Source organism: Rousettus aegyptiacus, unplaced genomic scaffold, assembly GCF_014176215.1.
Source record: "Rousettus aegyptiacus isolate mRouAeg1 unplaced genomic scaffold, mRouAeg1.p scaffold_m13_p_1, whole genome shotgun sequence".
Taxonomy (NCBI): domain Eukaryota; kingdom Metazoa; phylum Chordata; class Mammalia; order Chiroptera; family Pteropodidae; genus Rousettus; species Rousettus aegyptiacus.
In genome coordinates, this window is record NW_023416284.1 from 150,368,308 (window position 1) to 150,394,623 (window position 26,316).

General features: G+C 32.1%; 1 protein-coding gene across 1 annotated transcript in view; it reads left to right on the forward strand.

Moving 5' to 3' along the window:
• Positions 1 to 26,316, forward strand: part of RFX6 (regulatory factor X6) — a 50,933-nt gene that overhangs the window by 9,845 nt on the left and 14,772 nt on the right. Inside the window, exons 5-10 of the mRNA XM_036221203.1 lie at positions 6,516 to 6,593; positions 7,754 to 7,781; positions 21,891 to 21,998; positions 22,997 to 23,074; positions 23,188 to 23,301; positions 25,400 to 25,449. Of these exons, the coding sequence (XP_036077096.1) occupies positions 6,516 to 6,593; positions 7,754 to 7,781; positions 21,891 to 21,998; positions 22,997 to 23,074; positions 23,188 to 23,301; positions 25,400 to 25,449 (456 nt within the window). The remainder of the gene's footprint in view (positions 1 to 6,515; positions 6,594 to 7,753; positions 7,782 to 21,890; positions 21,999 to 22,996; positions 23,075 to 23,187; positions 23,302 to 25,399; positions 25,450 to 26,316) is intronic.

Sequence of the window (26,316 nt, forward strand, 5' to 3'; positions counted from 1 at the left end):
TCACCCTTGAGCATCTACCCTACGTGTGCTTTTGGGACAAAGCCAGTCCTGTTGCAGGCAGCTTTAGCAGCTCAGTTCTCCATCCCTTCCTTCACACTTATCTTCTCCTCCCTGTCAAGAAAACCAATTCCAATGGCAATTCTGCCCATTCTCAACACCAAGATAAAAACTGACTTTGCTTTTGTGTTTTTTCTTAGCTTCTCTTTGATTTACCAGCAATGCCAAAAATATACAGCTGATTTTGTTTCTGTGCAATATTTTTAAATTTAGATTTTAAATAAATAAAAATGAACCAAGATTCTATAGGTACAAAAGGGTAACAAAAAGTAATTCTTGCTTATTTTATCTTATAAATGTATTATATCAAGAGTGATCATTCATATTTATATTGATGTATAAAACACAGTACTGAAGAGTTTTGAGATGCAAAGACTAGTAAGGTAGAGTATATGGTGTTAAAAAACCTTCATTTAATATTCATTTATTTAATAAGCATTTACTGAAGCTGACTAGGCCCTGGGGATAAAATGATGAGTAAAGAGTCTGTTTTCCACTCTTGCTCAGAATAGCTCAGTGGAGAAAGGGAGGACACAGTTGAGTAGATTTCATGCACATGGTAGCCTGTTTGATTTGAAGTTACATTTTAATTTCTTGTAGACTTTGGTCAGTCAAATCTTGGTTTTCAGACATGATAGACAAAAGCTATTATCTTACTTATTAGCAGTGATTTAGTGGGTTAATAAAACTGATATGGCAGCTGCTCTTATCACAGTAAGTTATTGCAAGTCCCTGAACAGCTTAATCCCATCATTTCCTTATCAGTTATCATTCGTGTAGTGTAAACTAACATTAGGGCTACTAGCTCAGTGAGAACATATGTTTCAGGAATTCTATATAATGACTGAAATGGAAAAGAAGAAATATAGGTCTAAGTATAAATCATCAAATAAAGAAAAGTATTAGACACAAATATGTAAATATTTTAGTAGTAAAAAAGAGCAACAATAATATCATTTGTCTTATTAAAAATCTCTTACCTTTTATAACATGTTAACTTTAAAATATGGACATGAAAATTAATGGAGAATTCTTTTTTATTACTAAAATGTAAATGATATTTGTCACTTGATATAAGGCTAAAGACAGTCAATGTTAACGAATGAGTTTAATTTTGTTAGTTCATCACAAAGACTGCTTGTATTATGAAAACATTTTCTTAGAGAAATTAGTTAATATATCTAGGATTTTTAAACATTTGATATATCATATACCAGCATATGTTTTTGTTATACTAGAATACAGCTGATTTTTTTTCCCGTGCAATATTTTTAAATATTTAAAAATATTTCTGGCAAATATTTCCTGGCTGGTTTATTTTAGGAGAATATATAAAAAACAAAATAATGCTATAGAACATTGCAAATGAGATGAAAAATTCAAGTATATGTTGCATGAAATTACTCTTTTCAGTTTTATGAGGTTTATCTCTATTCGTTAGAACACAAAGCTGCTCATTTAATATCTTTTCTCCGTTCTCAGAGACACTAAATTATCACTCAGATGATAACATGTATCTAGTTAGATGTAAAGGAGAAAAATTATATTATTGGCTCCAGAAAAAAACTAGAAATGTAATATGCTAAAGCATTACAATGGTTATTGCAAAATAGAGATTTATATTCCTAGTAACATTCTTCCTACCCAAATACACTGATTCCATGCCCTTTGTACATATTGTTTAGGTATATAACTTTTGTTCAACTCCAATATTTTACTGGTAACCTGGAAATGTTTAGTGCTAGGAGAAGACCTATTGAAAACTATTGGTTTTAAGAGAATTTGTGTTTAACAGTTTCTAGATTCCTAGCAGGATACATTGACTCATATAATAAATGAGGATTTTTCTTTACAGTAATGTCTAAGGGGGAATACAATGAAGGAAGATGTAATTCTCTTTCTCTAAATCTTATAGTTTAATAGGGGAGATAATCCATGTATGAGGTGTAAAGCTACATGGAATAAATGACCAGGAAAGGAGTTCAAAGCACAGAGGAATTAGTTATGTCTGAGAGACCAGGCAAAGCTTCATGCATTAAAGCTATGCCTTGAGATATGGGTAAGAAATGAGCATATGAAGGAAGAGGGTGTTTCCAATTGAGAGCTCAGCAAAGTCAAGGCACCAAAGTGGGAAAGCACAAGTTATTTATGGGGAACAAGTATTCTGATAGTAATAGATAAGTTTGAACAGTACCAGTGTAGGGTTAAAGGAGGTAATAGATTTACTTACATCATGTTAGACAAGAGATTCTTCAGTCTCTACCGAATTTAAAATCGTGCTCATATTCCTAAGCATATGATAGTATATGTATGCTTTTTTTGACAAATTTCTGTATATAAAAGTTTTCTTTATGACACATTGCCTTTTAAATTTTTTTATGTTATTAATTTATTCATTCGGCAAATGTTTATTGGTTTCCTATCATAGGAGCGTACCTTCCAGAGGGAGTCCTTGTTTATGTTTAGAATTTCAAATATGAAACATCCAGATCAATGGTGTAGTTCTTAATGATCCATCTTAGTCATCAGTGCTTAATATGATACACACTGAACTAGAAGAGGGAGTGTGTATGCTGAGTGAAAACATATTCGAACTCTATTTCACTTAAGAATTCCTAGTTACAAACAAAATTGAGATACAACTACACCTATATCTATCAATTTGCATAATCTATCTTTATCTATCTATCTATTATCTATCTATCTATCTATCTATCTATCTATCTATCTATCTATCTATCTTTCATCTTTTGCATTTCGAGTATGGAGGCAACATGCTTTGAAATGGAGAAATACTTGCAGGCTGTTATGGAAATTTGAATGAAATATCCATAAAGTTCTTTAGATGTAATAGGTGCTCAATAAAAGGTAACTATTTCTATTATTACTATTATTACTATAACTATTTCTATTAACACCTGCTTCAATACAAGCACATATTAATTTAGTATTGCAATTCTTTCTTTGAATGCTTTTCTTCCCCCATGAGGCTGTCAAGTCTGCCAGGGCAGAGACCTCTTCTCCCTCTCTTTGAATCCTCAGCACCTAGCATGCAGTAAGCACTAAATATATGTTTGAAGAAGAGAGACAGTTCACTATTTTACTTGTTCTCTATCAGTTGGTACATTATAAGATTGTTTTAATAGAACATACTCAGCTACAGCAATATATCTAAATGATGAGGTATTGCTAATGAGAAAAGGACATACTCTTTCTCATTTGCAGAGTGGAGTGTAGCTAACCGAATTACCTTCTTCCGATGTCAGTGTGTGTCTGGTTACAGTGTCATTTCTATTTGACCTATGAATAAAATACATTGTTTAAAAGGGACTTTTTTATATTTTGGTAGATATAAAATCTTGACTTAGAATGTGGGTGGTGGCATTAAGTATGTTTATTTTAAAAAAATATTTTGCCCTAATGATTAGAAGGGCAGAGACAAAATAATAGTCATTTTATTAAAATAAAGAATAAATTGTGTGATGAAAACATCCTTTTCTTAAAAGTCATAAGTAAGAAAAAATTTATAAATTCATATTAGTTAGCATTTATTGGGCCCTAAAGGATGCTGCAAGTTTTACAAAAAGTAATCATTACATGATTTTTAAAAATGAAAGAAAAATGTGCTTCAGGCTTGGTCAGTATGGTCACTGTTTCATGACTGGCATGTGAGCTGATTCAGCAAGCCATGGACTAGAGTAGACGTCAGAAGCATACACATTCCTGACCTGTTTTTTTATGTCAGTTTTTTCGTCATTGTATTGACAACTAGCACAATGGTCAGGACATAGTACACCCTGTAATATTTGTTAAATTAATGGTCATCCCTTGACTTGTCTTAATATTTTTGTCTATCACATAAGAGGGCAATGTATTTTTATCTCAATCTGCATAGCAAATCGCTTTATGGTAGTATAATATTATTTACATGATGAAAAAAGATAGATGAGAAAGGAGATAAAGTTATAATAAAATAGGATTATCAACTTTTAAAACAATGCTTAAAATATATTACTTCAGCAAGCGACTAAAATGTAGTTATTTAAACTATAGAATCTATGTAAAAAACAAAAGCTTTACAAAAGAACATAAAATTACAATATACTTCATTGTCATTGTAATAGGGCCCCTTGTTCTCAAGCATTTCTTCTTTAATATAAAGAAATTTCATTTGGTCTCTTAGTCCTAACATCTAATAAAGGAAACTTTAATACTTATTTCAGATTTTAATTCTAATGTACTTGGCTAAATGCCATCTAAATCTGCTAATTTGTTCATAGTTGTACTTTCCTTGTCTATTTCTATTAATGTAGCTGCTTTTGGTAAGGTTTTAATGACTTAAATAAAAATTTCCTTCTTTTAGTTTCTAATTAGAGACAAATCAGTACAATATTTTGGAGTTTCCATAAGTTTCATATTTTTTCCATTTCTCCTTTCATTTCAATAAACCTTTCTCATTGACTAGGGAATTATTTTTCATACTATAAAAATTTAGCAGTTATGAGCCCCTCTGTTTAGGGTAATAGGCAAGCATTGTCCTTCTACCAAAATTGAAGACTTGAAAACCTGGTTCTAGACTGTCACATTTATAAAATATCTTCATGTATTTTGGTCACCCTCCATTACTGTGTCTCAAATATAGTGGCTCTTTCTGAAAATATTTCTTATCATATATGTAATTTTTCATATTTAAAAACTCTTTTCTCTCCATCTCAAATGGCCCAGGGTCATTAGAGGCAACTTCTATATCACAGCACTGCCCTTAGGACCTAATGAGAAAGAAGCCATCTCTGAGCCTCACACTTTGGGGCTCTGTTGTGGCCCTCTTCCAACTCCTCCCCTCCCCAGGAGACAAGGAGTCCATAGCCTAAGTGAATATGTCTACTCATAAACCACTTCTTCCTTCTAGTCTACATTCCAAGTTCCTGGGGCCCAAGAATATCCTCTTCACACAGCCCCTGGCCTGCTTTCTGGGCCTATGTGGGGCTCTTCCCCATCGATCCTGAGGGGTGGCTGGGGGACAGACATTTTGGGGTTGCGTGTGTGGATGAATGTTGGACATGGAAGCTATACCATAGCGTCAAGGGTCCCCTCACAGTGAACAAAAGGGCAGGGGCAGAGAAGAGAAGGGGGTTGAGGGTGGCTCTTTCCCACCACTCTTACCCACATGGAACTCTAGGAGTCTAGGAATTCTGAATTCAAATGTAAATTGTCAAGATGGAAAGATGGGGATGTTTTATTTAGCAATTTGTTAGCTTGATTTATACATTTTAAATAATTAAGTATAAGATATGTGGGCCTCCATTCGTACTCTCATCCTGGGCCTCGAAAACATTTAGGGGGTGGAATTTCTCTGCCAAGTGTCTTCTTTATTGCAAAAGTTAGATAAGGGGCCTTGAAACTTCGATCCTTCATTGTCTCATCCATTTTAAACTCAGAGCGTGATACTAAAAAATGAAAATTTGAATATAGTTACACTAGAGTTCCCTTATTCTCTTATTTTATTCTTTTCCTGGTCTTTGATGAATGCAAATTGAAATGATAGGTAACCAAACAGGTAGTGGTGCTACATGGGGGGGAGAGGAGGGAGAGTGGAAGCAGAAGTTAGAGGCTTTGGCCACCCTCTCTATTTGACTAGTTTTGTATAACATTTGTAACACTTGTACTTGGGCTGGTAATATATCAGGAGCCTGCAATTTAGGAGAATCTGCTACAATTTGAGACTAGCTGAGATGTTATACTGTACTTACTTGTGGCTTAGGAGTCATAGAAACATTTTTGAAAAATTATTTGCCACACTATTACATTCCATGTTTCATATTTCCATTGATTCACGACATAGATAGATCTCCCCTATTGTTGCACAGAAGATAGAAATGAAAATGATAGTGAATTGGGCTTCTTATTCCTCATGAGGAAAATAACTTTTAAAGGGTCACATGCTTCATACAAATTCCTGTTCATAACATCAATGTCTTCTTCATGCATATGTCGTACTCTTTTCTCCATCCAGTAGACACGCTATGAAGGAAATCTACCATTTTCGTATTCAACTGATTAAATTCAAATTGAACAGAGACATTTGTAAATAGATACACTTGATATACTTAGAGGCAGTGCCTACATTTACAGATTGAAGTGCCTACAGTTAAATGCCTACAATTACAATTTGGGGGGAGGGATTGAAACCCAACTTTTTTAGAGATTTGAAGGGGATTGACAGTAAGTGATTTTCCTATCTTTTTCAAGCCTAGAGCCAGAAATACAACTATAACTAAGATTAGTTACCATTAAAGAAGGGCTTAGCGAATTGAGATGTTACTTGAAAAAATCAGGAAATGAAGGTGATCAGTAGGTTGCAGTTCTTACTGGTGGTTTATTTCAGTTACACTTTAGTATCTTCCTGCCTTCAAAAAACTCCTGCATTAACACAGAACTGATTCCTGTTCTTGCTCTAGGTATCATTATTATGGAATTGGCATCAAAGAAAGCAGTGCATATTACCACTCTGTTTATTCTGGAAAGGGCCTGACAAGGTAGAGTTTTACTATCTTCAAGACAAGTTCTCTGCATTCCTTTGAATATTCAAAATATCTATTATTAAAATGACTAATTTTGCTTATTGAAATGTTTTCTTTTAATCAGATCTTAATTTCAACTTTGTATGGACACATGTAATAGTCTAGATTACTGGGAAATTTATACAATTTGCAATTATCACTGAGAAATTAATGATGAACCAGGTGCACTGGAGATATGAAAAGGAAAAAGCAGGGAAGCAAAATTGCTTTTAAATAAATATTTACTCATAGGTCGAATTTGTTTTCAGGCTGGATTCAATAAAAATAAAGACAGAAAATGTAATTTTCCCCCTAATAGATGACCTGTTTTAAAGATCTATGTGCTTGGCACTTTATAAAGATAGCAAGTTTATTATAATCATCTCTAATTACATAAACATTGAATACCAGCTTACCTTAGTATGATAATTCTACTGACCAGTTTGAGTTACCGAATGAAAAAGCAGATATGACTATAAAAAACACATTAATCTGCCATTAACTATCATGAGGAGGTTATTGACAAATGAGGTGACATCCAATGAAACCAGTTATCATATATAATTATTATTTTTAAATGCTAGAGCTCTGAATAATTAAATCTGCATATGAGATTGACTTATGGCATGATTCATCGAGAACTACTTTGAACTCTCAAAAGAATGAATTATTTTATAAAGTAAAGTATCCTGTGGAAAAAAATAATTTTAGTGACCTGAGTCATAGTAAGTTGAGCTCAGATATTACAGAGAACATGATGGCAGCTTACTAGCCAGTATCCACTGTAAAGTATAAATGCAGGCTGGAACACACACCAATGTTAATATTGACTTGTTCTTTGCCTTAAATATTACAAGACTTTCTTAAATATTCTTCTTTTCACTTTCCTTAATAGACATTATTTTTCTTTTTAGTAAATTGAGAAAGATGCTTGGATCTCTTTCAAAATCAAACAAATTTATCTAGATTTATTTCATTAATCATTGTATGAATTTACTACTTTGTAGGTTCTTCGTATTTTCTTGAGTGCTATACTGTGTGTGTGTGTGTGTGTGTGTGTGTGTGTGTGTGTGTGATGTGTACGTATGTAATTATAAATATTTTTTTAACTAACAAAAAATATACTGATTTTTAAGGTTTTCTGGAAGTAAGCTGAAGAATGAGGTAAGAATTATTTTCATTTCTATTTCACATCTGCTATAATATATATTACAATGTGAACAATAAGTGTTAATCAACTTTGTTGACAAATATAGAAATAAATGTTATTTATCAGGAGTCCCTTGAATGATTGATTTCAGAGAGAGCTAAGCTGAGTTTGGAATAGCTAATGACTTTTTACATAGACTTACTGAATGACTTCTAATTAACCTAGGAGGGGTGATTTTTCAATTATCTTTACCTAATATTGGATAGATGATTTCAAAAAAAGACCATTACTGTTCCAAGAAATTTTCATTTAAATATCAAGAAAGTCTAAAGCTGAGGTTATAAAAAGAATTGGTATTTGGAATATACCTATTTCGACAAAACCTTTAATGGTTATGCAGAGCTTAAATGTTACACTATGGTTTGTTTAAACCACTGCGCGCGCGCGTGTGTGTGTGGTATAAGTCAGTTTTCTGATCTCTTCTGCAATGAGGTGGGGGTGAATGGTGGAGGTGGGAGTTAAGAAGAAAGGCTCTCTCTCTCTCTCTCTCTCTCTCTCTCTCTCTCACACACACACACACACACACACACACACACACACACACACACACACACACACTTTTTCCCTAGAATCCCTTCCCCTCCCTGCCTTCAACCAAATCACAGATCAGCAAACTGGCTTTATCTAAATGAGTTAGACTACCATTAGGGACTGCATGGCCAATTAGGCACATGATAAGGCCTTCATTATCCTCAGGTTAACTAATCATTAAAAAAAGGTGCCACAGAACTAAGGGCACATGACAATGTGTTGTGTAGTAAATCTGAACCTGAGGTAGATTGTAACTCCATTAGTTTGGTGAAATGATGCAAACATATTATCTTAAGAAATCATATAAAGCCCCCAATCCTCTGATATGACCAATTTCTTTCCGCTAATGTTTTTAATGTAGTTAATGGCTAATTACAAGATAAAATCCTCTAGATTGCCTTTTTAATCAATGAAATAATAGCTCTTTATTAGATAAACAATTGTGAAAGTGCAAAATTATTGACCTAGAAATAGACTTCAGTTGACCAAAGTTTATGTCAATGGGGAATTTATGTAAATTCTCTCAGTGTTTTTTTCTACCACTTTGGTTAAGCGGGTGGTACTAGCAAGCCTTTGGCTGATATAGCACGTATATGGCAAGCCTTGTTTTATAGAAGAAAAGAAAACTGTTTTTCAAGTATACTGTTTCTTCCTTAGAGGAGTACACTACAAATGCAGGTATAGATATTGTCAATAAAGCAAAAATACAATACTTTGGTTAAGCTATATAGTTATTTTTCTGAAGATACTTGAATCAATAATAGACTAACATTATTATGATAATTTTTAGAAATTAACACAATTAAGGACTTTCTAAAGGCTCAGAATTACTCTAGATACTTTTTAAAAATGATAATAGAATATTCATTTAACAAAGTCAAAATAAAAAAATATATATTCTTTACTTAGGATGACCAACCATCATAGTTTGCTCAGGATCCAAGACTTTCTTACACTGCAAACCTACATAAACTTCAGGTCATATGAACATTAATATCAGTGAGGTAGAGAAATGCTTGTGAATCTCATTAGTTTACAGCAAAGGAAACTGAAGCTGAGAGATGTATTTGTTTTTTAAAAAATTCTGCGTAAAGTTTTATTTTTTAAAATGCATGGTCAAGATAATTAATAACTATATGGAGTTACAGGTTAGTTACAGATTAAGATAATTAATTAACAGCTATATGGAATTACAAGTTAGATTTGCTCCTTTAGAGTATAGTGGGAAAATATATCTTAAACAAGTAATTATAAAGGGTGTCATGGGGGTTAACCTAGTTTAAGTGGTTAAGGACATTTCCCATAGGAAGTGACATTTAAGGAGTGGAAGTTTGGAGGAGAAATGAGAGGAAGAGTGCTCCAGACAGATGGAAGAGTGTAGGTTAGGGTTTCTCGGCCTTGGTATTACTTGCATTTTGGGCCAGATAATTCTGTGTCATGAGGGATGTTCTATGCATCGTAGGATGTTTAGCAGCATCACAGCATTTCCGGCTTCTACCCACTTGATTCCAGTAGCAACCCCCCTCCACCTTGTGACAACAAAAAATGTCTCTGCCATTGCCAAATGTCAACTACTGGCATATGGGAAGGCAAGGAAGAGGAGCACAATGTTATAGATATATGGATAGACTGGATAAGATAATATCTGGACTAGTATAATAGCCCTAGAGATGAAGAGAAGTGACTTATTTTTAACTAGGAAACATTGGAAGAAAAGCAGATAGGAAGAGTAGAAAGATAATGGCTTCATTTTGGGACTTGCCATATTTGATATTATTTTGAAACATCCAGTGTAGGCTTGGAGTGGGCAGTTAGTTGGAGATATGTGATTGGAGAAAGAGAACTTAGATATTTAGTTTGATAATAACTGAAGCTATGGTAATCAATAAAAATGTTTAGGGAAAATAATGAACGAAGAGATTAAAAGAAAAAGTTGTGAAAAGTGGGATAGAAAAAATGGGTCAGTAAAATAACAGGAGAATTCAGACAGGTAAAAAAAGAGAATAATGTACTGGCGGAGAAGCTGAGAGAAAAAACGATTCTGTCAAATGGCACTAAAAGGTCATCAGATACAGACTAAAAAATATCTATGAAATTAGTTAAGTGGAAATAATTAATGGCATCAGAGAGAGCATTTTCAGGAGAGAGCTGGGTTTGACTGGTTTACAAATTTAGTGTGAAGTGGTATTGAATATAGAGAATTTAGTCAGTTGAGAGTGATATTTGGAGGAGGACTCGAAATTTACTTTTGAAGGATGATTAGATAATCATTCTAATGGTAAGACAGATCCAGTAAAGAGTAGCGATGATAGATATGAAAGAGAGGAAGGAGAGAGTTGATAGCACAAGGTCACTAAAGAAGTGGGGAGGGAAGAGCTTCAGAGTGGAGGAAGAGACCCTAGAGAGAGGGAATACTCATTAAAATTGGAAAGAGGAAAGGGTAAATTCAGATGTGAGTAGATTAGATTTGTAGATTTGTGGCAGAAAATTGAGGTAGTTTGGTGGTTTCAGACTTCACTCTAAGAAATTAGGCAGTAGTCACATCATCTACAGTGAATGAAAATCACAGGAAAAAAAGGAGTTTGAAGAGTTTAAAGAAAGTCTCAGTTCTTCTCAATCAGGGTGCTCAGACAGAATGCAGTCCTAATGCCCTAAGGCACCCACTATATGTAAGGAATGAGCTCTTTATGTATCTAAAATTGTACTACCTAAATGCCATCCTTGAGAGAATTGAGAAAATGGTAACTCAAATTCTTTTCCCTAGGATTTAATTTTCTTACAGATTCCCTGCTGAGAGAGACTGGGAACAGTCTCTGAGGAAGGTAAGAAAGATAGGGCATTATAAAAGTTAAATCGCAGGAAGCAGCACAAATGTAAAATATTTAGAAGCAATCATAGTAAGAGAAGCATATTACCTGTTCAAGCAAAATACAGGTATAAAATAAAATTTTAAATAAAAAAGACATACCATACGCCTGGATAACAAAATGCTCAATATTACAAATGTGCCAATTCTTACTAAATTATTTTAGACATTTAATACTCTAATAAAAATGAGTGTGTAATATACAACAAGTAATAGTTAAGAGAAAAGTAAACAAGAATAGTCAAAAGGAGATTCATCTGGTAGATATCAAAACATTATGACACTATGATACTGACTCAATTGAAGAAAGAACACATCAACAACAGAGATTATATATACAAAAAAAGATTCTAGTATGTACAAGAATTTAGTATATCATCAGGAGACATTATAACCAATGAAAGAGAAAAATATTTTTCAATAAATTGTCTTAAGTCTCTTCTGGAGAAAAATGGAGTACCAAATAAATAAATAAAATTTTTCAGGGCATAATGTTAGAAAAATGGACAATTTTGGAAAAAATTTTCTCAATTTATGAAATTTATGAATTTCACATGAATTATTAAATATAAAAAGAAAAATTATAAATTGTTCTTATATAAAAAATATAAAAAGAAGCACGTATTTACATTTCTGGATCGATAGAGATTTCAGAGGAAAAACAAAAACAAGTAGAAAATTTCTTTGTATCAAAAGCATCATATACAAAATTCAAAGTCAAGAACAAACTGGGGAAAATATTTTCAGTGAATATGACAATGGGGTAATAGCTCTGCTACATAAAGAAATCTTACCAATTTATAAGAAAAATATGAAGACTATAATCAATAGCAAAAAATGTGAACAGATAATACACATAAGGAATAAAAGGCTAATAAATGTATGAAAAATGGACTACCAAATAAAAATTAAAATAACATTGCAAATTATAAAGTTATCACATATTAAAAATCTATGAAGCTGATGAAAGTGTAGTGAGATAAGATCTTTCATATCTTGCTGGTAGAGGCCGCTTTTTCTGGAAAGATCTGAATCAAGTCTTTCCTATATTCATACTCTTTCTCACACTAATTTCATTCTTATATGAATCTCACATAAAGAAATATTAGAAAATACAGACAAAATATCATGCACAAAATTGACTACAGTGAAAAAATGTATGCAACCTAAATGACTAATAAAGAAATGGTTACATGATTTATAGAACTTTTATGGTGCTGAATATTTAATCATTTATTAATGACATGAAGAAATGTTAACTAGGAAGAAAAACAGAGCACAAAAGCATATGTGTATATATATATATATATATATATATATGGCTTCAAATATGTAAAATAATACTAGATATTTAGATATGATATCTATGTGGCAGAGGATTAATATTTATGTGTGCTGTTGTAATATGGTAGCCCCTATCCACATATGGCTATTAATTATGTAACATTCAGTTTATGTCACATTAGTTACATTTCAAGTTCTTAATAGCCAAATGTGGCTAGTGACTACTGTCAGTCAGATAAAGGACATTTTCATCATTACAGAAAGTTCTATAGGACAGCACTGTTTTGGAATATGTAAAGTATTCAAAACATAAAAAGACAACTCAATAGAAATATAGCAAAGCATATGAACAGGCAATTCACACAAGATGAAAAGGAATGACTCATAAATAGTGTTGGTGTTCATGGCTCCCATTCTGATTGACCTGGTTCTATAACATATGGTCAATATATATTTTGAATACTATTTCTGCCATAAATATATGCAAAGTACTCGATCTAAACTTTTAATCAGGGAAACACAAGTTAAAACCATAATGAGTAATTATTTCACTATTATTGGAATAATAGCAATCAAAAAGTCTAAAAATATAGTGTGGTTAGGAATATGGAGAAAAGAAATTCTCATAAATGGTAGGAAGGACAATAACTAGCAAAGTCGAAGGTGCACCTTGTAACTGCATTCTTGTGAAACCACACTGTGCACAAGGATGCTTGTATGCAGATGTTCATAAGAGTATTGTTTATAATCTCAGAATATTGAAAATGAATGTCCTTTATAATATAATGGAAAACACATGTTTATATATTTATACAAGGAAATACTGTACTTCTTTAGAAAAGAATGAACTATGGCTATAAGAACTAAATTAGATTCGTCTCAAAAACCTAAAGTTGAATGAAAAGCTCATTGAATTTAGAAGGAGACATACTGTATGGTACAATTTTTAAAGCAATAGTATTTATTGTTTAAGGATATTTATATATGAAGTAAATTTTTAGAGGTTTGAATAGGAATGATATGAAGCAAACCCAGAATACTATTTCTTGTGAGGAAGGAAGAGAATGAGATTAGGAAGAGCTACAGAAGCTGCTGTAATATTTTGAATGTCAAATGTCATAATCGGGATGGTGAGTGCATATGTGTTTATTACTTTTTATCTATATTTTTAAAAAAGTTTTAAGTAGTTAATAATATAAATTGAACAAAACCAACAACAACAAAAAAAGCAAAATAAAAAGGAAAGAGGATGGTAAGAATAATTATCAGTCAGTAGTATAAATTTTGATTATTTAAAATTTTTATTCATAAATATAGTGGTTTGAATTTTATTTCTTTTTAACTAGCTAAAGTACTGAGTTGCCATTATTTCTCAGGGAAAAAGTCCCTTGATTTCAAACATTTCAGTCAGGAAGTTTCCCTGATAGCTTGAGTTTCCTTCTTAACATCAGCCATTCATGGCCAGTTTAACAACTTTGTACCAAGATAAATAACAAATCCTCTCTTCATGGTATATGCTTTTCAAATATTTGTAGACTGTTATCATGCTCTCTTTTAGTCATCACTTAGCCAAACTGTGCAGCTTAACTCCTTTAATCTTTCCTCATAAATCAGACCCTCTTGCCTTCTAATCATATTGTTTCTTTTCTGTAGGTTCCTTCTTATTTTCTTTTGGAAATAAGATTTTTAATAGTTTACCCATGAGTACTGAAGTCATCAGTTGGCCAAAAAAAAAAAAAAAAAAAAAAAAAGGAAAAGATAAAGAAAAACCAGACCTCTGTAGCTGGCACCTCCTTTAGTGAAATTAAAATGGCAAACATGTTAGTGGAATCAAAATGATTATATTTTATTTTTTAATTTCCAGTTTAACAATCCCTCCTTTTTTGTATGTGTTACATGTTCTGGACAGATATTATCATTTGATTTATACCAACTTCGTACACACTTGTTAACATAGTCAAAATGAATTTTTCCTTGGGCACTTTTTCCTCCTGTTATATTTCACATGTCGCTAGTTTCTATTATACAAAACTATTATTTATCAACATGAGAGCTTTAAATAGGTATTAAAATAAAAGACATATTTTGTTCTTAATATGTACTTTCTGAGCACGCTGACATTTTTATTGAGAAACATATTATTTGTAACACATGCACACATACACACAATTAACAAAAATAATCATAAGATAAAAAGTGAAGATATATCTCATAGCTTAAAAGAGAGAAGTCTTCTGTGTGCCCCCAGCCCAATCACTTTCCTCTCTGCTTACCAAAGGTTTTTGCTCTCCAGAATTAGGTGTCAATCACTTCTTCGGTTTTCCTTAAAGCTTATCACTTATGAACGAATACTTAAACATTGTGGTGATGACTGTACAACAATATGAATGTACTTAATACCACTGAACTGTATACTTAAAAATAATTAAGATAGTAAATTTTATGTATTGTTTATTATTGTTCAGTTTATCATCACCAGTATATTGTTTTTTATTTGTCCTACATAAAAATGGATTTATTTCTTTCTGTGATTTTCTGGTTTCATTCAATGTTAGGTTTTGTGATTCATCGATGTTAACACATGTAGTTCTAGTACCATTATTTGTACTGCTGTATAGTACTACATTTCATAAAAATGTCATATCACAATACATTTGTTCATTCCATTGTTGGTGGAATTTTTCCTTTTCTCTTGGAAAACAATATTGCTATAAACATTCTTCAAGTGCACACATTCGGTAGTGGAATTCTGAGTCTTAGAATATGCTTATGTTGAACTTTACTAGTTAAGGTCAAGTGTTATCCAAAATGATGATATCAACTTATGTCTCCTCAGCTGTGTGTGAGCATTCCTTGTGCTTCACATTCTCATCAACGCTTGACATCGAGTTACATTTTAGTTTTGCCAATCTAATGAGTGTAAAATGCTATGGTTTTCATTTGAAAATTGTTTTTGATAACTACATCAAAAAAAAAAAAAGAAGCTTGAATTTTTTTTTGGATTTTTATTGGCTAATTCTCTTCTATTAAATATTTGTTCTGATCACATAATTTTTCTATTTTAAAATTTGATTCTCAAGAATTCCTTATGATTCTTAGAGAATTCTTAAAAATATATATTCCAGATACTGATATCCTTGGTGGCATGACTCAGCATTCTATAGGGTTTTTTGATTAAGATAATTTTAAAATTTTACGGTTTGTTTTTTGTATGTTGTTTGTCAAAATCTGTGTATATTCTGGATCACAAATATATTTTTATACTTATACTTCTAAGAGTATAAAGTTACTCTTAACATTTAAATACTTATTTCATCTGTAATTGATTTTTTCAATTTTTTTTTGTGCTAAAATGCACATAACATAAAATTTACCATCTTTATCATTTTTAAGTATACAGTTCAGTGGCATTAAGTGTATTCATATTGTTACACAACCATTACCATCATCTATCTCCAGAACTCTTTTTATGTAGCAAAATTGAAACTCTTTACTCATTCAACAATAACTCCCGGACACTTTTTCCCCAGCCCTGAAAACCACCGTTCTATCTTTTGTCTCTGTGATTGTGACTATGCTAGTCACCTCATATGTAGAATCTTACAGTTTTTGTCTTTTTGTGACTGGCTTATTTTACTTAGCACAATGTCTTTAAAGTTCATCCATGTTGTAGCAAATGTCACAATTTTCTTACTTTTTCAGGCTGGATAATATTTTATTATATGTACATACTGTATTTTACTTATCCATTCATCTGTCAGTGGACATTTGAGTTGCTTTCATGGTTTAGGTATTGTGAATGATGCTGCTATGAACATGGGTATACAAATATATCTTTGAAGCCCTGCTTTCAATTCTTTTGGATATGTATCCAGAAAAGGAATTATAAATGGTAATTGTATCACATACTAATCCTATTTTTAATTGTTTGAGGAACTGCTATACTGTTTAACACAGCACCTATATCATTTTACATTCCCATCAACAGTGCACAAGAGTTTCAATTTCTGTACATCCTCACTAACACTTATTCGGTTTTTTTTTTTTTTAATTTGAGCTGTCTAAATGGGTGTGAAGTATTATCTCATTGTGGTTTTGATTTGCATTTCCCTAATTATTAGTAATGTTGAATATCTTTTTATGTGCTTCTTGTCTGTTGATGTGTCTTTGGAGAAATGTCTATTTTCTTTGCTCATTTTTGAATAGGGTTGTTTTGTTGTTGAGTTTTAGGAATTCTGTATATATTCTGGATGTTAATTTCTTCTCAAATATGATTTGTAACTATCTTCTCCCATTTCATGGATTGCTTTTTCACTCTGTCAATAGTGTCTTTTGATACACAAAAGTTTTAAATTTTTATGAAGTCAAATTTGTTTGTTTTTGCTTTTGTTGCTTGTGCCTTTGGTGTCATACTCAAGTCATTGCCAAAGCCAATGTGGGGAAGTTTTTGCCTTATGTTTTCTCGTAATAGTTTCTAATTTTAGCTCTTTGATCAATTTGGTTAATTTTTGTATGTAGTACTAAACAAAGGTCCAGCTTCAACTTTTTGTATATGGATATCCAGTTTTTCTAGCAACATTTGTTTAATGTTCTTTTCCCATTTAATGACCTTGGTGAAATTTATTTAACCATTTATGTGTAGGTTTATTTCTGAGCTCTCTGGTCTGTTCCATTGATCTATTTGTTTGTCTTTATGCCACTACCACTATGCTGTTGTAATAAGTTTTGAAATCAGAATGTGTGATGCCTTCAATATTTTTGTTCTTTTTAAAGATTATTTTTGCTATATTAGGTCCCTTGAGTTTCCATATGAATTATAGAATGAATTTTTCTATCTGCAAAATGTCATTGGGATATTGATAGGGACCCACTGAATCTGTGGGTCATTTGAATAGTTTTGACATCCCGACATTATTAAGTATACATGGGATATTGTTTAGTTTTCTGTGTTTTCTTTAATTTTGTTTTGCAGTGTTTTATAGTTTTCAGTTTCCAAGTCTTTCACCTTATTGGTTAAGTTTGTTCCTAAGTACTTCATTCTTCTTGATATAATTATAAATGTAATTGTTTTCTTGATTTCATTTTTGGTTTGTTCATTGTTACTGTAAAGAAGTGCAACTGATTTTTGTGCATTGGTATTATATCCTAAAATTTTGCCGGACTTCATTAGTTCTAATAGTTTTATTTGTGGAATCTTTAACATTTTCTGTACATAGAAATGTCATTTATGAACAGAGAAACGTCATTTCTGTACATAGAAACGTCATTTATGAACAGAGAAAATTCTGCTTCTTTTTTTCCCCAATTTGGATGCCTTTTATATTTCCTTTCTTGCATAATTGGTCTGGCTATGACTTCTAGTACTATGTTGAATAGAACGGGGAAGAATGGACATCTTTGCCTTTTTACTGATCTTAGCAGAAGATTGGTCTTTCACCATTGAATATGAGTTAGCAGTAGGTATTTCATATATGGCTTTTTTCTGTTGAGTTAGTTTCCTTTTATTCTTCATTCGTTAAGTGTTTTTCTCATGTCTGGTTGTTCTATCCAGTACTGACATCTCCAATTGTTATTTTAGAATTATTTCTTTTTTTAATTCTGTCAATTTTTGCTTCATTCATTTTGATTGTTATTAGGTGTGTAAGTGGTTTAATTGTTATATCTTCTTTCTATATTGAATATTTTATTTATGTTCTTTGTTTCATAAGATTTTGTAATTTAAAGTCTATTTTATCTGATATTAGTGTAGCCACCCCTGTTTTCTTTCGGTTACTGTTTGAATGGAATATCTTTTTTCATCTTTTACCTTTCAACCTGTTTGTGTCTTCATATCTAAAGGGAGTTTGTCGCAGACAGCATACAATAAGATCTTTTTTGGTCTTTTCTGCCAATGTTTTCTTTTTTTGATTGTAAGAATTAATTTATTTATATTTAAAGTAATTACCAAAAAGAGGTGACTTCTGTCATTTTGTTATTTGCTTTCTATATGCCTTATAGAACAGTTCCCCTAATTTCCTACATTACTGTCTTCTTTCATGTTTACTTGATTTTTGTAGTGAAATATTTTAATTCTCTTAGTATTTGCTGTGATGTGTATTATATAACTTTTCTTTTTGGTTACCATGGGATTACATTTAACATCCTAAAGTTATAACATAATTTGAACCTATATCAGCTTAATTTCAATAATATACAAAATTCTGTTCCTTTATAGCTCTGTCTCCTTTCAGTTATTGATATCACAAAATAACATCTTTATAAGTTGTTTTCAAAAATATACACTAATAGTTGTTTTTTCTTAAATAATGCATTAGTCTTTTAAATCATGTGGAAAACAGAACATGAACATGGAGTTACAAATCAAAGTTCTAATGATACTGGCTTTTGTACTAATGATACTGGCTTTTGTACTAATACTTGTTTTTAAAAAATATATTAGTCTCTTAAATTATGTAAAAACAGGAAGTGGAATTATATATTTTGTTGTAATAGTTGTAAATGCATATGTATTTACCTTTACTGAGAGCTTTATTCATACGATTTCAAGTTATTGTCTAGTGTCCTTTCATTTCAACCTGCAGGACTCCCTTTAGTATTTTTTGCAGGATAAATCAAGTAGTAAAAAATTTATCTTTTTTTCATTTGTGAATGCATGCATGTGTGTGTGTGTGTGTGTGTGTGTGTGTGTGTGTGTGTGAAGGAGAGAGAGAGAAAGAGAGAGAGAGAGAGAATGTCTTTATTTCTCCCTCACTTTTGAAAGATTTTTGCCAGATATAAGAATTTTGTTGACAGTTTTTTTAGCACTTGGAACATATCAGTCTTGCCTACAAAGTTTCTGCTGAGAAATTTGCTCATAATCTTATTGAAGGTCCCTTGTATGCAATGAGTTGCTTCTCTTTTTCTGCTTTTAAGAGTCTCTCTTTGTCTTTTTAAAGTCTGATTTAATGTGTTTCAGTGGGGATCTCTGAGTTTATCCCACTTGGAGTTTTATTGAACTTCTTGGATGTTTATACTCACAGCTTTCCTCACACTTAGGAAGTCCAGCCATTATTTCTTCAAATACTCTCTCCCTGTCCCCACTTTCTGAAACTCTCACAATGTGTGTGCTGTTGATATGCTTGATGGTATCCCAAAGATCCCTTAGTTGCTGTTTACCTTTCTCCAATGTTTTTCTAATGGTCTTTTCTTTAAGCTCACTGATTCTTTTTTCTGCCTACTAAAATATGCCTTTTAATCCCTGTAATAAATTTCTCATTTCGGTTATTGTACTTTTCAGCTCTGGAATTTCTTTCTTTTTTTTTTAAGTTTTTCTTTTTAATCTCTTTATTGATATTTACAACTTTTCCTTTGAATTAGCTACACTTTCTTATTTCTTTGTATGCCTGTGACTTTTTGCTGAAAACAGCATTGGATCAAATTATGCAGTAACTCTAGAAATCAGATTTTCCCCCTTACCCAGGGTTTACTTCTTGTTTTGTTGTATTTTTTTTTTTAACTGTTCTAGGCCCTCTTCATATCAAGATCAGCTTGATGTCTTTTAGATCTTCTAAGGTCTTTTCTCAGCCTGCCCCTTTTCTTGGGTGTGCTTGGTGACTTTCTAATTTCTCCTATAAGTACAGTTGCTTTTATATGTCCCAGTCTTAATATCTGGTCTTCAAAAGAAAGGGGAAACATGAAGGGAAGAAAAAGGCACTGATTTTTAAATCTGCCAAAAGTTACTTTATCTAGGGACAGCAGAGGGGGAGCTTACAAAAATGGCAGAGCAGGTGCAAAAATGGCTGCCTGCCTCTGTGTTTGCACTTCTACGATCAGAAACAACAATCAATGATCAGAAAACAGATTCCTGATATTTGGAGCATAAGATCCTTATTACCCACCCTGGTTCCCACAAGCTGCAAACAAGCTGCTACTGCAACTTGTGCACTGCCTGCTGCAGAGCTAGGGGTGGAGGATGGTAGCTGCTACTGAGCTAAGAGTTAAAATTGACCCAAATTAACTGCAGTTTATGCTGCAAACCTTCGCTTGGAAGTCTTTAATAGACTCCAGAGTTCCAAAATAGTTAATCAGAAAGATCATGTTAGTGCAATTGTTACATTGCTGAGGAAACATGTTCCTGGTACTTCTTATTCCACCATTTATTCAGAATCCTCCTGTAATTGATTTTTTTTATTGTGATACGAGATAAGATGCCATTTTTATCCCTGGTAATCTGCAATGAAGTTTTATCATGTATGCATGGGCCATTTTTTGGCAATTTTTTTTCATTCCTGTGTTTTTTCAGCCTATCACTATTTCAACATCACTTTTATTTATTAAAGCTTTATAATACATTTTTATATCTGTTAGGCAAATCTTGCCAGGTTTTCCTCCATAAGAATGTTGTGTCTATTCTTGATTTTCTACCCAAGAGAAAAGATATATAAAAAGTATAAACTTTTCTAAAATTAGAATTTAGGTGTATTTTTGTTACATTTATCAAATATTAATCTATCTCGCCAAACCTTTTCTTTCCTTTAGAATTAAAATCTTTATTTTCTTACATCTTGTTATTTTCCCCTATTTATTGACAATATCATTCTTGGCTAGTATAACGATAATTAGTGCTCATAAATGAAAAATCCAAAACATTGAAAAACTTTAAAGGATATCTTTAATTATTAAAGTGATTAAATAGAGTGGATTAGGATTAACTGTTCTATTATATCAATTTGTGATAGTTATTTATGTAGTAATTCTTTATTCATTGATTAAAAACTATTTAATTGGAATTATCCTTTCCCTATCCATACTTGAAAATTAAAGCTAACAAGGCTAAAGTCTAAAATCTGATATAGTGATATGCTTTCCCCAAGAGATTCCAAAGAAGAAATATCTGAACTAGGGTGAGAGAAGGTGAGAAAGTTCAGAGTACGAGTTTAGGAATTAGAAGACTTAGACTCTAATCACAATTGCCACTAATTATCTATGAGACCGAATAAATTAACTTATTATCTCACCTAACTCATAAACGAGGAAGTTTGATTTGGCAGTTCTTGATCTTCTCAAAGTTAAAATAATTTCACTAGTTCTAAAAGTAGATCTTTCAAAACTTATGCTGTTAAGAAATGTGAACTAATATCTAAAAGTTATGAAAACTGAAAAATGTTTAAAACTAAAATCCAAATAAGAAAAATATCCTGACTATGCAACTGTTTAGAGTTTGGAAACAATAATTCTGTTTACCTGTCTCTTTTATTCAGTTACACAATTGAAACAGTTTACCCCCACATCTTCTAGTTTCTCATTGTTTTCAGGATAAAGAATAAAATTGTATGGGTTTCTGTTTTATTAGAACCATATAATTGATAATAATTATATTTCTTTTCATTTTTCTAAATTATAGGGTGGCTTCACTCGTAAATATTCGCTTAGCTCAAAAACTGGAACACTTCTTCCAGAATTCCCCAGTGCTCAACACCTTGTATACCAAGGATGCATTTCTAAAGAAAAGGTATCAATTAAAGCTACTTCTCTATTGACTTTCTGATATGTTGGTTTCATATCTCACTTTGCTAGGAATCTCATGGCACTTGCAGGGAGCAGTCAGAAATCGACATAATAAACATAATTGACTGATTTATAGGAGTGACAAATGTTTACTAACATAGATTAAACATTTTCCAATTAATTATTTACCATCTCTATGATAGTATGTAATCAGAAGGTGGTAAAATAAACCTTAAAACACTAACAATTATTTTTATGTAAAACTCAATCCCAAGGAATAAAATACTAGAATGTGTCTATCACATGTAATTTCTTTAATTATAAGCTTTATGTTTTTGATTAACTCCATTTAATTTTTGTAAATAGTCATTAAGCGCTCTAGGACAGAATTTGTTTCTAGCACTAAGGAGAGATAACTAGATGAATGCAAGGACTATACTAGGTGATCACAAATGTTCTTTTCTATTCTACAATTCTGTGTTCTCTTACATTTAAAATTTTTTTAAGTTAAAGAAAAAATTTTCATAGGATTCAGTTTATAAATATTCCTCAATATGACTTTTCATTGCTTATATAATAAAGTCTAAGGCTAAATCCTCTATTTCGGAACTTCTAGAATTATTTGCTGGGTTCCTACTAGCTGACTAATAACAGAGTTGATGTGTTTTATCATTTCATGTTTATTCCTCCAATCAAAGGTAATTTTCTTATTAAACAGAAAATTGCCATGTCGCTTTGGTGCATAGCCCCTACACAATCAACTTTTCCATTGTTTTTATAATGCTATACTGTAATTGTATGTTTGCTATCCTTTTCCATAAGGCAGTGAGCTTCTTAAAATGAGGACTTCTCTTTTTTTGATTCTTCAGCATTGGGTACAATGTCTGGTACATAACAGGAGCTTAAAAAATGTGTTTTAAATGAATGAACAAATGAATGCGTGAACAAATGAAAGCAGTGTTAAGAGGGTGCTCTGGTTAAGCTTTCTCTTCCTTGAAATAGGTTGATACCCTCATAATGATGTACAAAACTCACTGCCAGTGTATCCTGGATAATGCAATTAATGGAAACTTTGAAGAGGTAAGGGCAACAGAGAAAGCTTTGTTGACCATGCTATATATACTTTCTTGTCCTGTTCTTTATATGAGTTCAAGAAAAAACCTTAATGTACATAATCTTTGCTCTGCAACTAGATCCAGCATTTCTTATTACACTTTTGGCAAGGAATGCCTGATCATCTTCTTCCCCTGCTTGAAAACCCTGTTATCATTGACATTTTCTGTGTTTGTGACTCAATTCTTTATAAGGTAAGCTCTTTGGGATGTCTTCAACATGAACCATATATTTCCTTTAAGAGAGTTCTATCTAATTTTTTGCAATGTATTTTCAAAGAATTTGTTATTTCTGGCTGGGGAAACACCATCAATTTTTTTCTGATGAGAAAACAAACAGTTTAATAGTGTATTTTTAATAGTGCATCTTAACATAAATTCATATTTAGTAAAACAAAATCAACTTCTGTTTACAGCTAAGAATAATCTGAATATGATATACTAATACATGAACACTTAGTTAATTTTTATTAGCTGTTTATGGTGTTTTCAGATTAAATAACACTTTTTGTTTTCACGATATCAGTGTTTTGGGGGGAAACAGAATTAAGCGCTCTCACTGAATTAATAACTTAAAAATCTTGGAAATCTTTAGCTTTATTGTGTTAATGTCGTTTCTATTCTCAAACCAAAATAGAGTCCCCAAGTGCCTGCAGAAGGATTATGAAGAAGTCCTGAACTAAGATGAGATGAGATGGTTGGCATTATAGCCAAACATTTAGCAGGAAGGAGAAGAGGCTAATTCCTTGACAGTCTTGTTTCCTAGTTAGGGCAGCAACAAGATCAAAGTTGAGGAGAAAACTATATTGAAATCTGGGTACTGTCAAGTGTGTTTGTCTACATTAACCTATTAAATTGTCATAAGAAAAAACAAAAGCTTTCCTTTTAAAAACACAATCTGGGTAAGCAAGAATATTCAAGCAGGCACTTTGTTAAGCATTAAGGAAATAAAATTCTTTCTAGTTGCAGGAAAATGAAGCAGAAACTAGATAGAATCAGTCTAGAAGCAACTTTGCAGGCTAAAAACTGGTGGGCTTGAAGCAGAATGGGGGAGTCTTTATTTTCATCATCTGTTCAGCAATCCGTCATCACAGGATAAGAGAATGGAGGATTAAGTGCACTATATTCTCTATCTTCAGTTCAAGCTAAAGTTGAAAGACAAAGGAGAGCAAAGATTGTCTCATTTTTCTAGGTTGAATAAGAATATCATTATTTAAAGGGAAAAGGTTTAGTTTGCACTAATTGTCTGCAATATTTAAGACTTGAGAGAGTAAGCAGGAAGCGGAAGGATGGTGGCTCCAAGAGTGAGTATAAGAAAAGTACCAGGGCTCATGCACACACATCGACCACCGTCAAGATAAAGCTGTTGGGACTATTCTTCAGTGACTCCAAGAGATATCCTTAGAACATACTTTCCTTCACCCCCTCCCCCAAGTGGTCATTTTCCTTGAGTCCAAGACAAAAATCTTGAGTTTAAGTACGCTTAAATAAACCAAATTTCTCTTCACTGAGGACCCATGGAGGCACAGTAAACATAGTGAATAAAGCAGTGAAACATGAGCTACCAGATCTTCATCCTACTTATAGAGAGTGGTCAGCTTTTAGTCCATAAAACAGTTTATGATTACCAAGGCCAGTCCATTGGTAACACACATACTGGGCATATACGTACTATCTCTTGATTTACGGTCTCACATACAGAATACGTGCATGTGTTGCTGGTAGACTAAACAGGCCTTTGTAGATTAGTGTCTACCCACATTTTGAAGTATTTTTTTTCCAGAGACCTCTTGATTCTCTTCCCCAGGCCGGCCCACTCAGTTTATTAGCCAGCTTAGTGGATCCGTACTGCTCTTAACTTATCTGGTTCTCTTATTCACCTCTTTTATTCATCATACTTTTTCCTGAGCAGGGATCAATTAGCACTTTCTAATTTATTTTTTCTACAACTTATCTCACCCACGTTTAGGTCTGGCCTAGCCCTTTCTTTTCAGTACTCTTTCTGTTCTCCTAATAATGTTAGTGTCACCTGCTTACCCTAGAAATTGAAATGTTTTAAAATCTCATCATCGCCCTGCCATTTACACACACACACACACACACACACACACACACACACACACACACACACACACACACCCTTGTACATACATTCATTTTTAGAGAGAAAAGTATAACTTTCAGAAATGAATTAACATATTATTCTCTAGAAAGCTAGAAATAAAAGTAATGGACAAATAATGTGTCTTTCTGTAGAAATACTAATTAAATTAACTCTTTTGCTGTGATTAAGGTTCTTACAGATGTACTCATTCCTGCAACAATGCAAGAAATGCCTGAAAGGTAGGTTCAGTCAATAAAATAAGATAGTTTCTTAGTATAAGGTTTAATGTTATGCATTATATTACAGGAAAATATTAAGTAGAAATTTATTTACCAAGATTATTTTGTTGTTCCTGTCTCTTTTTAAATCCTTATATTTGAACCTTATTGAACAAAACTGATGGAATGATCCTGAAATCCTTTTAATTTGAGGGTTGCCCACGTGAAAAATAAATATTGTGGTTGACTTTAAAGATACTGAAAAGTTTTTTAATGGAAAATGGCTAGAGGAAGATAGATGAGGATAATTGATGGAAAATACCCACAATAATAAAAACTATAAGAAAAATTATTTTATCTTTATTATCTTTTTTCCTAATTGCAATATCAGGAGTAGTGTAATGGAATTACCACCTCCTTTTAATAAAGGAATAAGAGCTCAAAAAGTTTATCGATATGATACTCGAAGATGTTTCATGAAGCCTTTCCTGATGTGAAAACCAATAGAAAAAAGAAAGCCATATTTTTCTTTAAAAATAAAGTATAATTAAATAACAAAATTTATTTTACTATTTTAGGGCACAAATACACGTGGACATAGTTGATGCTCAATAAATAAATGCTGATTGTAAATATTATTTTTGATTTACCTTTTCCTCTAGATTCTTTTATTTGCTTGCATCATAGTTAATATTGACGTGGCCAACAGTTTCTTTTAAATATCGATTTATAGTCTTTAAACATCTAATCTACTTTCTGAATTAGGTACACTTACCACTTCTATGTCACAGCCAGCATGGCATCCAGCCATTGACTGAAAGTAATAATAGATGGCCTTCATTAAATACAATGTGAGCTTTGAGGCTTTGCATAAATTATTTTACTTAG